General features: G+C 33.2%; 3 protein-coding genes across 3 annotated transcripts; all 3 read left to right on the top strand.

Annotated features, from left to right (window-relative positions):
• The first annotated feature begins 1517 nt into the window (after positions 1–1517).
• LOC122597623 lies at positions 1518–2326 on the top strand. The gene is made up of 2 exons (XM_043770199.1): positions 1518–1992; positions 2244–2326. The coding sequence occupies exons 1-2, from the start codon at positions 1518–1520 to the stop codon at positions 2324–2326; spliced, it is 558 nt and encodes a 185-aa protein (XP_043626134.1).
• On the top strand, positions 1526–3372 carry LOC122598607 (protein ALP1-like). The gene is made up of 3 exons (XM_043771194.1): positions 1526–1992; positions 2244–2579; positions 2673–3372. The coding sequence occupies exons 2-3, from the start codon at positions 2345–2347 to the stop codon at positions 3071–3073; spliced, it is 636 nt and encodes a 211-aa protein (XP_043627129.1). The 5' UTR covers positions 1526–1992; positions 2244–2344; the 3' UTR covers positions 3074–3372.
• A 2865-nt stretch (positions 3373–6237) lies between these two features.
• On the top strand, positions 6238–12303 carry LOC122595993 (nucleolar and coiled-body phosphoprotein 1). The gene is made up of 6 exons (XM_043768487.1): positions 6238–6434; positions 9994–10058; positions 10264–10921; positions 11409–11498; positions 11687–11748; positions 11974–12303. Exons 1-6 carry the CDS (start codon positions 6321–6323, stop codon positions 12077–12079), a joined length of 1095 nt encoding a protein of 364 aa, XP_043624422.1. The 5' UTR covers positions 6238–6320; the 3' UTR covers positions 12080–12303.
• The last annotated feature ends 4978 nt before the right edge of the window (positions 12304–17281 follow it).

The following is a 17281-nucleotide window of genomic DNA, read 5'->3' as shown; positions in this document are numbered from 1 at the left end:
CAATGGTCCCTATCAGCTAACTTTAACCTTTTAACTTTAGGTTTCTTAATATTTGCCACATAACTTTAACGTTTTAACTTTTGTCACATAACTTTAAATTTTTTTACTTTTAGCACAAAAGTTTGCTTTTATTTAGTTTTTAAACATATGTTTTTCTAATTATTGCCACGAAAGTTTCATTTTTTTTTACTTTTTTATGATGGAAACTTTTAACTTTTTGTCACATAAATTTAATTTTTTTTTATTTTTGGCACGAAAGCTTTGTTTTATTTAGTTTTTAAACTTTTGTTTTTCTAATTTCTGCCACGAAAATTCATTCTTTTTACTTTTTATCACAGAAACTTTTAAACTTTTACTTTTTGTCACATAACTTTTATTTCTTCTATTTCTTGCACGAAATATTTGTGTTATTTCCCCATTTACTTTTTATACATTTGTTTTTCTAACTTTTGTCACGAAAATTTCATTCTCTTTACTTTTTATCACATAAATTTACGAATTTTTCGTCATTCTACTTTTTGCCACATCACTTTTATTTCTTTTACTTTTCACACAAAGTTTTGTTTTATTTAATTTTTATACTTTTATTTTTTCAACTTCAACCACCAACGTTTCATTTTTCTTTACTTTTTATCACATCACTTTTCAACTTTTAATTTTTGCCACAAAAATTTCATTTTATATAATTTTTCACATGTTTACATGTTACTTAATGTCTCTCAGGACAACGCCCGGAGACAAAAAACTAATTAAATACAAAAATCCAGAAGATAGATAGTTACACTTTTCATCCATGTGGTTGATAGTTTTTCAATTTTTCATATTGAACTTTTATAACTAAAGTAATTCTTTATTATAATCATGAAAGACACATGCTTAACGTCGATGTGACATTAGCTAATTGCAGAGACAAAAATTACCAAATTAATTTGCCAAATTCAGGAGTTTTTTTTCTTTCTATTATTAAAGTTTGAGAATGAAAAACGTAATAAATTTGTCAGGCAGATGACAGAAAAGTATAATTAGTTAAACTTGAAAACATTGCAAAAAAGGACTCCCTTGTATAGTGTAGACTAGAATCAAAAGCACACGTACACACACTAGTGTGTTCAAGCTCCCTTGTACAACAACTTGGGAAGCTAGACAACACTCATTAATTACGCTTGGCTGAAATTCAATCCTTGTCTCTAAGACTAACGGGAGTGGAGATAAATCTCCCCGACCCTCGCCCTCTCTCGCCCCCCACACCACCCCCGTCCACCGACTCACCTTTTGGCCGACCCCTCTCCCTCGCCCCACGTCTCCTTTGGCCCTCCTCACAACCACAACTTTCCCCCTTTCCAAAGCCATTAAACGGCTATTTTTCTTTTTTTTTTTTTTTTTTAATTTTCCCTTTCCTATATATATTTTCATCTTCTTCCTTTTTTAACAAAACATATACATATATACAAAACACCATCACACAAACACATAAATCTTCTTCCATTTTTACATAAATATATACATATATTACGGATATGGATCCTCCATCGCCCTCTTCATCCGATGATTCAATCGATCTTGACGACGCTATTCTTAGTACCGTCGCTTTGACAGTTACTACTATGATTCAAGCCGCAGAAGACGAGGAGGACGAGGAAGACCAACTTTCGCCTAGAAGAAGAACGGTTCTGGAACGTCGACGTGAGGAGGCATACGCGCGATTGGTCCGCCTTTACTTTGCTGAGCGACCCTTATTTGGCGTGAGGGATTTTAGACGTCGCTATCGTATGAGCAAGCGGCTATTTTTGAGAATTACAAATGACTTGGAAGAAAGGTATCCATATTTTCAACAAAGAATGGATGCTCGTGGGAAGCTGGGTTTCATGCCGATACACAAGACTACCTCTGCGCTTCGTCAATTAGCATATGGGTGTAGCGTCGACTTGTTTGACGAGCATTTGGAGATGTCGGCTAGGACTTCCTGGGAGTCGCTGATATATTTTTGTAAAGGTACATTTTATATATAGTTATATATTATCTAGTTACGTACATTTTATATTAATTTTACATTTTATATAGTTACGTACATAATATATTACGTACATAATATCTAGTTATATATTAAATAGTTACGTACATATTATATAGTTACGTACATAATATTTAGTAATATATTATATAATTACGTACATATTATATAGTTGCGTACATAATATTTAGTAATATTAATTCATTTACGTATTTATAAATAATTTAAATAGGTATAAATGAAATGTATGGACCGACATACCTACGGAGACCTACATCTATCAATCTTGAACGAATATACGATGTGCATGAGTAGCTTCATGGTTTCCCTGGTATGATCGGTAGTATTGATTGCATGCACTGGCCATGGGAGATGTGTCCAACCGCATGGCGCGGTTCGCACACCAGAGGGGATGTTGGTAGACCATCATTGATGCTTCAGGCGGTTGCGTCTACTGACTTGTGGATTTGGAATGCATATTTTGGTCAGCAGGGGTCCAACAATGACATCAACGTGTTTGAGGCGTCCCCAGTATTGGAAGAAATTATATCTGGCTTGGCACCTACAGGTTAATTACGTACTTAACGTTTATGTATATAATATGTAGTAATATATTATATATGCTTTTGTTAACTAATATTAGCTTTTGTTTAATTTACAGCGGGTTTTTATGCAAACAACAACTACTACAAAGCCGGATACTACTTGACAGATGGCATCTACCCTGAGTATTCCACTTTTGTGAAGACTTTTACTGACCCGATTGATGAAAAGAGAAAATACTTTAAGAAAAAACAAGAATCGGCGCAAAAGGATATCGAGAGAGCATTCGGGGTTCTTAAAAAGCGTTGGAAAGTTATTAGTTTTCCCTCACGGTTTTGGGACAAGCAGAGGATGCATGACGTGATATACGCGTGTATCACTATACACAACATGATATTGGAGGATGAAGATAAAGCTTTTTGTCAAGACTTCAACGACGAAGACCCGACACTAGACCCGGCGTATTGGGAACAACAAACTCCAATGGAGCAACGGATCACGAATTTACAAGCCGTATGAAATAGCCAAACCCACAACATGCTCTTAGCGGATTTGGTAGATCATCTTTGGGAAAACAAGAGGGGAAATCCTCCACCATACGTGTCACTGGAAGTCGATGACTACTTTAGCGATGATGATTAGTTATTAGTTATTTATTTGTGTTTGTAGTAACATGAGGCGCTTAAGGGATTGGTATGGTTGGGTTAAGTCAGTTAACGGTGGTCTTTTGTCAATAATGAGTCAAGCCGTACGGAATGCTTGTGCAGTTGTGCATCTTTTAATTTGTTTGTTGAATGTTGGACGTTAAAAATAAATACCAACGCATTATCGTCTATCACTTGCATGGGTAAATTGTACGAAAATGCCATTAAAATTTAAGTCTAACACGATCACCCAAAAATTATCACCCGGTAAATCTAAAAACCATGAGGAAAGCATGGATTTTTTAGTCTTATCTTGAGAAGTTGTATAAATATGAGCCATAATTTTGTTAAAAATTTCAAATGTTAAACCATTTATTGAGTTGTTGTACTTCAATATATAAAATTTGTCCTCAAGAAAGGACAAACAAATTAGCGCAAGGACTTGTTGGTTGCTGCTTGTCTTGAAACATCATCCTCATCTTTTATCATTGTACTACTCCATTATAGTCCCTACAAATTAAATAATAGCCCAAGAAATGACAAGGTTTCTTCTCGTCCTTGCGATGACAACAACATCATTGGTACCTGGCTAGGGAGCCTTCTCTGGTCACCCCCATGCCCCATTTCATTTACCATATCGCTTTACATGATTTTCACAATTAAGAGAAGATTTAATTAACAACATGGATTATATAGTTTCAGTAATGAGTCGGTACATGACATACACTTTTCAATAGGCCAGGCCGACTTCAATAATCATTTTTTTTTTTTTGTTTTTTCAAACTCTATAACAAGTTAATACAAAAATAACTTTCACCGATAAATCGATTTAAATAACTTTGAACAATTACATGTTTATTTGATAACGTATTTGAACTCACTACAAATGATACAAATGATGTTGTACTTTTTCATACTTTTAGTTAGTGTAAACAAATTAAAAATGTTATCACGCTTTTATGTGTGTAAAAATTTAAAAGTGTGTAGAAATTTATTCACACTAAAAAGTGTGTAAAAATAAAAGTTCACACTTTTTAGTGTGGACTTTCATAATTATTTTGTAACACCCCATTTGTCCACATTAACTCTTTTTAGTGTGAATAAATTTCTACACACTTTTGAATCTATATATTTTTACACACATAAAAATGTGGATAAATGGAACATTAAGAATTGTTGTAGTTATATGGTTGTCATGTTACACCATTACACATTTGACATATCAAAATAAATACTAATTCCTTCATTTTCACCTTCCAATGCCACATAAATATAATTCAAGCGTAAGTTAAACTTAAAACCCCAAGTCAATACGAATGTGAAAACAATCCAAAATTTACAATATCGATATCTTCTTAAAAATGAAGATTAAAAGCATCCTAACTTGAAAAGCGTTTTATGATAGAAGACAATGGCATGAATTTGGGTCCTCCGCACGCGCATTAGTACCACTTCTTCTCAGTCAATACTCATTACCTTACGAACAATATATCTACGTCTATGTTGATGTGTAAAATATGATACATCAATTATATATATATCATTTTCTAATATATGACATTTAAATTTTATTTCTAGGATTACCCGGTTCTACGATCAACGTTCGTCACATCCACCTCATCACATACTAGCTATATATCCTTTACCTATGATAAAATTTTAATCTATGAGATCGAAATATAGCTGAATTTTGAAAGTATCAAATGTTTAATTTTCAGTCGGGGTGAATTTTGCTGATGTTACATGATTGTTATCGTGTGGTTCTGGACACAATAGCCTCTTTGATGTAATAAATAACGATATGAATAGTTATAAACTAACGAATGAGGCTATCTTATTTTAGGCTATGAGAGCATTGAAAGGATGGTATGCTTTTTTTTTTTTACTTAGATGTACATGGTTTATGTGCAGTGCATTAAATAATTCCGATGATTTCTTTAGCTACCTTAAGATGTTTAACTAATGATATTTTGAACCGAAGACTTGTTTTGAGAAGAAAGTTGGCTATTAATCGGTTCGAGTTCAGGGGCTGGTCGGTTATAATTTCTCTACCTAACATGATCCACAAAAAGTATGAGGTTACTAATCTCAACTCAGGCCCGTAATTCGGGATGGTACTAGGCCTAGTATGAGTCGGTATAGGTTATCTCGAACCCAGCTTCATAGGTGGAGAAATAATTGGAGACAAAGAAAGAAAAAGAAGCAAGGATCAAAGTTAAAATTCTCATTACTTTTTTCTTTTATACTGAACGGCTAATTCCTATATTATAAAACTATTTAAATTACACTAAGATTCTCCAATTATAGGTGTCGAACTCCACACAACAAACAAAAGGCAAAGCCCCGTCACCACTTGAGCAACCTAAGGGTAAGGTTTTCATCAATTAATCTGTTAAATAATTATTATTATCAAACGTCCCTTTATGGCTTTTCTAATTGGCGCCTAGGTCGTTAGCCGGTCTCTAAGTTATTACTAGTACGTCGACTATCGACCTAAACCCAAATAAATAAATAAAAAACAAATGAACACTAATAAAATAATAATATTTAAGTTTTTTTTATTGTTTTGAAAATGGATCAAACTCAAAAACATATTAAATGGTGGTAATTTTTCTATGTGATTTACAGGTGAAAGGTGCTAACTGAAAAGAAAAAAGAATGATTAATTCTTCTAATTTATAAACTTAAAGATTTTGTTAATTTATAGGATGATGACATGTAAAAATTTAAAAGATAAGTTTTTTAAAAAAAGTACAAACAAAATCTATTTGTTATATACATATGATTTAAAAGTATTTTTAGACTAATATTTTGAAAATTTTATTATTTTCAAAAAGTAGAAAAAGACAAACAACTTTGATCACATGAATGAGTTTGGGCCTTGGGTCTTAAATAGCCACAGCTTTGTATGACGCTATGACTTGTGTAATTAACTCGTGGGACAAAGCGGTCAATTCCTATAATTTACTCTAGTAATTTTGTTTTACAAAAAGTAAATAAAATAAAAAATAACAGGGTATATGACCCAGATATTCCCCAAAACCCTAAATTAACAGACGACCATAAAACCCTTTGCTTTCTTTGTATGTAGTCAGCCTCCCTCTAAATCAACAAGTCAAAAGATGACAGGCAGCCAAGAAACTAAAGAAATTATTAACCAAGCAATTCTTGACTATCTTCATCGCAGTGGATTCTCCAAAACCCACAAACGTTTTATATCCGAAGCCCAAATTCAGGTACTTTATATTTCTCTTTATTACTGTATGCTTTAATTTATTAGTATCATTCATATCAGCTGGTAGTAATTTTGTTCATAATTATTATGAAAATATTGGCTTTGTAATTGATTATTGTATAAGAAATAAGTGAGTTACTTAGGTTTCACTTGAAAATATATATAATATAAAAAAAAAAAGAAGTTGAAAACATACATATCTATCAAAGATGTTTAAATTTTAAAGTGAAAGTGTAGAAGTGATAGTTATTAGTTAAAATATCTCTGTTGGTTTTGGAGAGTTTTGCAAACATGGTCGTGTTTTTATTACGGGTGGACACTCTATTTAAGCGGGTTTTGTTGAGTTGGTAAGGAGCATTATCTATCACATATTGTTTTGTGGGCGGGGACTTGGGCGGGTGAAACGGTTGGTGTTGGCGGTTATCGATGTTTTTCGAATGATAAGGTGATAGTTTGATTAACTGCTCTTGGTATGTTTAACTCACGGATGTTATGTATGGGATTTTGTTCAGTCTCTAGTTAGAAACCGAATAAATAAGAAGGACTGGTTACTTTAAAAAGTTGCCCACGTATTACTAAGCTGTAGTTTGATAAGTGCTGTGGTATGGTTATGTTGCCTTTTTCCAATATCTGACGGTTTTGATTAGTATAAGTCCATATTTGTTACATGTGAGGGAGTAGACCCTGAAGCTAGTTTAAGAGCAACATACCATGGACGGTGAGACGGTCAAAATTTGAATTCTTGCCTTTAACTAATACGAGTAGTTAGTTGGTTTCTTGGATTACAGCAGGCTTGACTGATTGGTTTCACATCAAAAGTTCAAATGCTATTTGTTATGCACATATTTACAGTAGTCTGTTAAACCATGTCTGGGGTTACTTTTGTTCATTTTAAGGTTGTAGGAATGTTTATATATATATATAGAGAGAGGAAGAGTTCTTTGAGAACTCACAAATAAAAAAGAATGCGAGAACAATTCTGGACCACTCATTTTCTTATATTTTCTCTCTCTTCCATTAAATAAAAAAATTCACCCAAATCATTTAAAATGTTTTATTTCACAAACCGTAAATCGTTAGACAAAACAAAAAGGATGGGTAGTCGACCTATCACCTTCTATTACCTCGTATACCTAAGTGAAGTGGTCATAATGGATCCTTGGGAACCATCACAAGCCTTAAGCACTTGTACAATGCTTCAAGTCAAGGCTCCCTCCCACTCGATCACCCTATGACCTATCACCCTCTATGACCTATCACCCCCACTAGCTTTGGTTTATGAATATCCTTAAGGGCGAAGCCCGTTCCGAATCATAATTTTTGTTCAACCTACACATGTGTAAGTTCAACCTACACATGTGTAAGTTATGTATAAGTACCAAAAAGAAAACGAAAATTAAATAGTCGTCAAAAGTATATCGAATTGGATCTCTAATGAAAGAGGACGAAATTTTAAAACTACCCATGTTTTTTGTTTCGTCTAACGATTTACGGTTTGTGAGTTAGAACATTTTGAATGATTTGGTTGAATTTTATTATTTAATTGAAGAGAGAGAAAGAGGAAAAGAATATGTGGTCCAGAATGGTTCTTGAGTTCTTTTTTTTTTAGGAGTTCTCAAATAATCCCTCCTCTATATATATATATAGAGGAGGGATTATTTGAGAACTCCTAAAAAAAAAGAACTCAAGAACTCCTCTACACCCTTGGATCAAAGAAAATGGATGGACAAGATTAAAAATAAAAAAACTCCTCTCAACACTAGAGGGGTATTTTCGCCAGCTCCTTTTTTCTCTCTCTCTTACTTTAATATAATTCTATCTAATTCACTAAAAAACTTTTATCTCACAAACCGTAAATCGTTAGACGAAAAGAAAAGCATGGGTAGTCTTAGAATTTCATCCTCTTTCATTAGAGATGCGATTCGATATACTTTTGACGACTTTTTAAATTTCGTTTTTTTCCCATCACGTTCATCTTACACATGTGTAAGTTGTACTTACCCATGGGCAAGTTGTACTTACCCCTAATACATCTCGCTCTAGGGTTTAGGGTTTGAAGGTCGAGGGTTAGCCGTAACCCTCGGGCTTCAAACCCTAAACCTAGAGTGTGAACCCTCATCCTTTTTAGGTTTTTAGGGTTTAGCATTTAGGGTTTAGATTTTCCAGGGTTTTTAGAATGTAGCGTCCCCCTCGGATTAGCAATTAAGCTTTAGGGTTTAGGGTTTCCTACAACTTCAAACCCTAAACCCTAGAGTGGGAACCCTCATACGTTTTAGGTTTTTAGGGTTTAACATTTAAGGTTTAGATTTTCCAGGGTTTTTAGAAAGTAGCTTCCCCCTCGGATTATAAATTAAGCTTTAGGGTTTAGCATTTAGGGTTTTACAATGCGTCCTCATCTTTTTTGAACTTTATAAGTAACTTACCCATGTGTAGGTTGTACTTACCCATGGGCAGGTTGTACTTATGCATGGGCAGGTTATACAACTCACTACTTCTAGGTCTTTCCTACACATGTGTAGGATGAACGTGATGAAAAAAAACGAAATTTAAAAAGTCGTCAAAAGTATATCGAATCGCATCTCTAATGAAAGAGGACGAAATTTCAAGACTACCCATGCTTTTTTTTCCGTCTAACGATGTACGGTTTGTGAGATAAAAGGTTTTTAATGATTTAGATATTTTTTGATTTAATAAGAGGAGAGAGAAAGAGAGTGTTGGACAACTTTTTTAATAATGACAAACATGCCCTTCCTGATCTTGATGAATGGAGGGCTGAGATTGGTTCTCGCGTTCTTTTTTTTAGTGGTTGTCAAAATAACTCACCCCTATATATATATATATATGTTGGAGGTAAGTGTATATAGATAATAGCAATCAGTTTTTTTAGAAGAATGACTTAAGCCAGATCTTAATATGTATGTTAATTAAGATTGATCCAAACCAAAAAATACAGAAGAACATGTTGTGGTTCTCCATACACTAGGGGCCGGCATCAAGAAACTAAAGAAAAAATGGCTGATTGTGGGTTGGGTTTATTTACGAATGTTTTATTAAGACTGTCCTTATCAACTTTGTGTTTGATATTCTTTGCAACCTTGATGATTTCAGTTCATTAAAGGTCCTTTGAAGCAACATTTCAAGACTACCCATTTGACTTACTGTGACCTTAAATTAATTTGTGTTTTGAATTCGCAATGACTTAGATACAAGGAAACGCCTTTTTATATTTCATGTCAGAGCGCCGAGAGTCTATGAGAGTGCTGAGGAAGCGCCTTTTTATATTATGCTCCTTATAACAATGCAAATCTTAGTATTACTAAGACTAGCTTCATCTGTAAAACTTTTTGACACATTTGAAGAGCAAGATAATGACTATTAATTGAAGAGAGTTATGTTTTTTTCATGGGATTTTAAATACTTTTGCTTTTAAAGTCAGAAGTGTTTGGAGCAAGCAGTGTTTCATGGATTTGAACTAGAATCTGTGTTTCATTGAAAAGCTGTTTTCCCCTTTTGCACTAGTGTCTAATCATAAAATGCTGACGGTTATGCTTTTGATGCAGAATGATACGTTGAAGGCTTCTTCAACCACTTTGGAGGACATTTACTACAAATACTTAAGTGCCTGGTAGGATATCAAGAATAATTGTTTTGCTTTATAATCAATATGTTTACCTGTATACTTTTTTCAAAATTCTATGTATGTTTTTTGCTTCTTTTCCTATATATTGACCACAATTTAAGAATCTTGTAGTAATATTTCTAAAAAAGAACATGTAATAAAATCTTAGTAACACCCATGGATTTTAGCAAATTGCTTTTCTGTTATGCAGTGGTCAAACTGAAGATAATGTAGTTGTTGAATCTGAAACTCAAACAAAAAAGAAGAAAAGCAAAGATGAAATCGAAGATGTAAAATTGGAAGCACCAAAGAAGCCTATAGATGAGGCCGTGAATGCCTTGGAGGTAACTGAATCAAAGAAAAAATCGAAAGATAAGAAGAGAGAGATTAACCAAGAAGATAAACCAAAGGTATGCCGTGGTCAAACTGAAGATAATGTAGTTGTTGAAGAAACTAAAACAGAAAAGAAGAAGAAAAGCAAAAATGAAACCGAAGAAGTAAAATTGGAAGCACCAAAGAAGCCTATAGATGAGGCCGTGAATGGATTGGAGGTAACTGAATCAAAGAAAAAATCAAAAGATAAAAAGAGAAAGAGTAACCAGGAAGATCAACAGGAGGTATGCAACAAAGAAAATGGAGATGTTGATCAAGATGTGGATAAGGAAGAAAAGAAGAGTTCTAAAAAAAGGAAAAGATCAATATCTAATGATAACGATGATCAGTCTACGAAGATAGAAACTAATACTACTATTAAAGAAGTCGAGGTTGCTGAAATTGATAAACTTGAAAACAAGAAAGCAGAGATAAATGAAGTCGAAAAATCTGGACCTTGGAAATCTGAGAAAAAGCAACGTGTTGGTTCAGCAGAGGTTTGTGTTACTTTTCGTTTAGTTAGAGGTGGCTAAATAGATGGTCAGATTGTGTAATGGGTCATGTCAAAACAGGCAACTATGCGGTACAGTTTGAAATGAGGCTGGGCAGGGCTGAGCTGGACCGAAACATCTTTTTGTCTCTTCTGTCTTTTAAAAAATATGAATTATAAATTCATTAAGTATGTCAAATATGCTGAGTATAGCTACATAAATTAAAATCTAATTTGGGAGGTTTTATAGGTTATACAATAACATACTTGATTACTATCTGGGTGTTAGCTGCTGTTTGATCCTTTCTCTTTATACCAATGTTTTTGGTTTTACCTGATTGAGTATCGACCCATTAGAGATAAGTTATGTACCCAGAGCTATTCATAAGTCAGTTGGTGGAAATCGTCACCTCTACCAAAAGCATGAGAAACTTATACAGGTATGGTAAATTGGTAATGAGAAGAAACGTTTTTGATTGTTTGTGCACTTGCAGCCGAAGACAGTAACTGCATTTCAAAGGGTGAAAATCGATGAAGTGGAATTTGCTCATGAGAAATTGCAAGATAATTCATACTGGGCGAAGGTAATAATGATCCTTTTGTTTACATGCACGTTAAACGTATGCTCAATCCTTTTGAAATTACTATAATGTTCTAAAAACAAAGACAGTCCATACGTTGAGCCCATTTTTCTCGTGTGCGTCATTGTTGTATTGGTTATGTACAAATAAGGCCCAACAAAAGAACTTGAGTTTTCTATTACACGCTGCAGGATGGGGCAGATGTTGGATATGGTGCTAAAGCACAAGAAGTTCTAGGTCAAGTGAGAGGGAGGTATGTCTCGGATCCTTCATGCATTTAGAAGTATCATAAAAAACGTTACATTATGGCCTGTTTTCTTACTAAGGATTAATTGTTACTATTCTATATTTACAAAAATAACTCACATCAACATGGCAAATTAGTCACTATACTAGATTATATATAATTCTGAATATATCTCTGCCTTAAAAAAAAACTAATAGATTATACGAAATTCTGAATATATCTTCTATGTAGGGACTTTCGACATGAAAAAACAAAAAAGAAGCGTGGAAGCTATAGGGGAGGTCAAATAGATTTACAATCACATTCGATAAAGTTTGATTACTCCGAAGAAGAGTGATTTCAAAGAGATTGCTAATGTCATGAGTGTTATTAGAATTATTTTGCTGAATCATTTGCGGCCTTGCATTGTTGATCAGTCTTGTGCTTTTTGTATCAACCATATGATTAAAATCCATGCAAGTAAGATTACGTCTTCATAACAATTTTGATTCGGATTTGGCATTGCTTTGCAAGGACCATTCAATATATTGTAATCCAATGTTACAATTTTTTGTTTTTCCAGGTTGTGGTAAGATTTTACTTTATAACTTTTATATTGTGTCTTGAACTCTGCTTTTTTTTATATACAAGCAAACCCATTGAAGAGTTTGGTTCATGCTACGAATGTTGGTAATGGCATTCTAAAAAATTTCACCAACAGTAATAAATTCTTTAAAGGCGTTGTGACGATGTTTTGGGATAATGCAGCGAATGTTTCCTCAGAATTAAATAATTTGCTCTTTTTCTATAACTATAGTGGGCTGGGCTAATGGGCCCACTATATATGATAATGTGAAGCTCAACCCATGCTCTCTGTGCAACCGCTCCATAATTAATAATGGACTTTGGGGTTTAATAATTGGGCTAGTTACTTACTTCTGGTTTAAGTTCAAACTTTTATTTTATTTTAATAATAACTAGCCCGGTGCCCGCGCGTTGCGGCTGCTATATGGCGATTGCATACGAAACATGAAAGAAAACCAAAAAAAAAAAAGACACCGGTGCGGATTGGATTCTGGCGTTGGCGGCATCAGAAGAAAAATAAAGAAAGACACCGGTGGGTTTTTTGTTTGCGTGGATATGTATTTCTAGGATGTGTGGGGTTTTTTTTTGTGAAAGGGTAAGTTTGAAACTTTAGAAATAAAGTGGGGGTATTTTGGGAACAAAAATTATGTTGAATTTCTTAAACTCAATCCTCTTTATAAGGGATTATAGATATATACATACTAGTCTTGTACCCGCGCGATACAGCGGGGCATAGAAAAAAAAAACGATTGTTAAGTACCGGTACCGTGTTATTACATGAATGTATGATTCAACTAAAGAGTTTCTAAGTCCGGCTGAAAGTGCAAACGGACGTTGTTGTTTTAGAGTGAGCGTTTTTTATGCTGATTGATTATTAAATTTGGTAACGCAGTTTTTTTGGTATACTATGTGAGCAACTTCAGGTCAGGGAAGGGACACGCGTAAGGGTTTTTTTAAGGGTATTCTTGGAATTTCAAGGATAAAATGTTTGATGGTAGTATGAATTAAAAGGGTAAAATAGAGATTTTAAAGGTAAAGTGTTAAATTTTAAGAGGTGTAGTTTGTTTATATAGATAGTATAGATACTTTCTATCTTCATAGTCATTTTCCACTTCATTTTAGACAGTTCCGTTAAATGGATATGAAATGTACTAGTTGGCTATAAGGAAACATACCTACCTTAAAGAGCTATTGGTTAATCTACGATGGACTCGTGATATAATAATTCTAGTAAATATTAGTGATGGCGTCTTTTAACATATTTGATGTTTTCTTAGGTGACTTTGGAAGTATCTTGTATTAAGGTATATAAGGTTGAAATAAAACAACAAATATAATGTTAAGATTTGACACATCAGATAACTTTTACAGTAATAAACTATAAAGTCTTCACTGTAATATTTTGAACTCAATTAATTCGCTTTCTGACTTTTTTTAAAAAAAATTTTTAACGGCATTCTATGTTACTCATACTCCTAAATTACACGTATGCCTGGAAACCAAGACTCTAAAAAAAAACCCTATTAATCCACTCCCACAAATGTGGGAAGTGAGAATCGAACCCAGGTGGATCCTCCCAAGTTCAAAGACCTTACCAATGGGTCACCAACCCCATTGGCTCGCTTTCTAACTTTCTTAAAGCAATACCACGTTAGAAAACATTTATACATACTAAAACTTCAATTTAATTATTAGATTTACAGAGTTATTTAATTTTCCGAACCCCGGAAAATTAGATGTGTATATTTGCACCTTTTGATGACTTTTCAAGTTTTTACAATAAAATCCAACAATTACAGAGTCATTAATTACTAAAAGCATGCTATATAAATAGGGGAGTGATATTCATACAATAAGTTTTACTCATCTACAACAAAGATATAAAATTTATTACACAATGTACAACTATAACATATAGTAATTGTTGTAGATAGCTAAAACTTGTTGTGCAAATATCACTTTTCATATAAATAGGATTATAAGTTTTTTAAGTTTACAAATAATAATATATATATATATATATATATATATTTTAAAAGACCAACATATATAGTTTTTTTTAAGTCCTAGATTGTACGTACCTTGGGCTTTCCACGTAATTTCCTGGCAATAAATTAAATCCAACCTCATTATTGTCCTTGCTATGCGACCTGGAGTGGGGAACAAGTGTATCACCAACACTTTAGTATGATTATGATAAGTAATTTGTTGTTAAAAGTTATAAATTATGATTTCCATGTAATTTGCTGTAGAAGCCATAAATTATGATAAGTAAATCAAACTTTGTTGTATATTTCATATATTATACTTGTGTATTGGAGAACACGTTGTGAACATCATTGTGGCTTAGGTAATTAACTTATTGTATGATCTTTAAAATACTACATTAGCGTCTTCGTCGTGTTATGCGTGGGATAATTTGCCTTTTTATTTGCTGTCTAAAGAAAACAATTAGTATCATCCATCAAAATTCTATGTTATGATATGATTATTTGGGGTGATAAATTTATCATACAGCATACTCTTAATTTAATTATATTATTTTTAGACATGCGTTATATGAAGCATTATCCGTACTATCAATCACCAAAACTATTGAATTAAAAAGAATGTTAGTCACTTCATCTTCCATTTATACTCTTCAACTATTTTACGTTTTCATTTTTGACTACGATTAACGTTAGCCTATTTACAGTTTTTAATGTAGATTTTTTTTTACACATTTTAAAATGCAAACGATTCAACCAAATTTTACGCACTTTTTAAAATTGTGTAGAATAAAGTGTGTAGAATTTAGCAATTAATTGACAAAATTTTACTCTATCATACATCATTAATTCGTAAAACTATTAGTTATTGGAAACAATAGCGGAGCTAAGGTTTTCATTTTAGGATCATCAAACAGTTTTCATGATAATAACAAACGTAAAATTAAGTTACAAAATTACACCAGTCTGGATTGCCAACTACCCTTTAAACTAAATAAAGTTATATATATAGTATTAGAAATATCGAGTTTTTTTTTTGGACATTATGTGGTTGTCATGACCACTCTTGGCATCACATAGCTCTAGCCACCGATTACGGCATTCATAATGGTTCAAATGTGCAGGGGCGGGGAGGGGTGCCCGGCCCCCCGAATTTTTTTTTGCGATGTAGGGAGTATATTGTTTTCGTGTAGAAAAATTTCGATATATTCGGTTTCGACCCCCCATTTACCCGAAAATTAGCATTAGGGGAAAAAAAATATAGATCCAGAACCCCCACTAAAAATAACCTAGCTTCGCCACTGCAAATGTGGTCATTATGGTTAAAAAAGCATGCGAGGAAACGGTGAGCTATTGCAAAAGTTCTATGGCCAAGATCTATGGCTAAAAATAACCTTAGGGAGCTTATTCTGGCCAAGATCTATGGCTTTAGCAGTTAGGGTTTCAGTAGTGGATAACACGGTGATTTTTGAATAATGCATATATGCGTAAAGGTTCATTTGATTGTTCTATTATTTGATAAATTAAAGAACTATTGATCGAACTAAATAAGTTTCCTTATCATATATCTCATTCTGTACAATTTTGTTTCAAAATTTCCAACTTGAATAAAAAAAAAAATTTGTTTATGAAAGAATTAAAACTACTAGACGAATACCCACGCAATGCGGCGGCGTGTCGGTGATAGCGGATGTGACTTGTAGTGACAACAGCGACAAGTATGTTGAATAATCAAATCAATTGTTATGTTTACGTGGAAAGTTTTATGTGCAGATTTTAAGCTTTGTGATGAAAGTGATAATCAACAATGCTAGATGCTTGAAGATCAAGTAGGATATACAAGAAGGGACTTGAAGTACTCTCACAAGATTGCTTAGGGACTGAAGATGAACAAATCTATTTATGTTTCATTTTAGGTTATTTCTTTGATTATGTAAACTAAAAGGACCATTTGTGTAACTCTTAATAGGGGTTGGCTATAAAACCAAACCCTTCACACTGTTCCGGTCACCCTCTCCAGCAGCCATGTTACCGTTGTGTCAAAACCCTAATTTTCTTATCATGAATGTCTTGATTCTGTCTATGTAAACGATTAAATCAATATTATGCATATGATTTCTGTAAAGGCTGTTGAGCTGAGTGTCTACTTTATGTTTATAGTTATATATATATATATATATATATATATTTATCTTTTTCTACATGGTATCAAAGCCAAGTTGGTTTTTTTCAATCGGATCTAAACAAATCTTCTTTTACAAACATGTTGGTGTTTCGGTTGTTGATTATCAGTTGAGTTTCTTTTACATACATATATATATAGATTAAAAAAAAAACTAAAATTACAAAAATATATTTTGTTTTGTTCTCCTATCCTTTTTCAATCTAATCTTCTGTATAAGATTTAGATTATCAAGGTTTTGAGTAGATTGTTTGTCTTGGTGATTTTATATCATCTCATATTCTTTTGTCCCGTTCTTAATTTAAATGGAATTACTGTTGGCGACCCCGTTGTAAGCATTTTTATCCTACTCTTCTCTGTAGCAAACCCTTTCTTGGTCTTGGAGTGCTCTGGGATCAAGAGGTTTGGCCTATAGGCTGAGATCACTTTATTTCTTATGTGCTCTTTAGTTGATATGTGTGCTATTTGTTTCATCTGTTCTATGTTTATCTTATTATCTTGTGTTATTTACTCTTGTTTTGATATTATCTGTTACTAATCCTTTCTTGGTAGAAGAGAGAGCCCCAAATTTAATACTTGTCAAGGCATCTTATTGCTTTTGAATCTGGTTCTTTGTTTAATTGCTCTTTAGGGTTGTCTTTCTGGTTATATTATCTTTACATTATTTTCTTTGTGTGTTTTTTGGTATCTGCTTCTTATGTTCTTTGCTACTATGGCTGATTTATATGGAAATCCTTTTGATGAAGAATATGTGTTTGGTACTTTGATAAGTAGACTTGATTTTGGTGACCCACTTTACTTACAT

Source organism: Erigeron canadensis, chromosome 4, assembly GCF_010389155.1.
Source record: "Erigeron canadensis isolate Cc75 chromosome 4, C_canadensis_v1, whole genome shotgun sequence".
Lineage (NCBI taxonomy): Eukaryota > Viridiplantae > Streptophyta > Magnoliopsida > Asterales > Asteraceae > Erigeron > Erigeron canadensis.
Note: the sequence above shows the minus strand (reverse complement) of the source record. Positions and strands in the feature narration are given on the sequence as shown.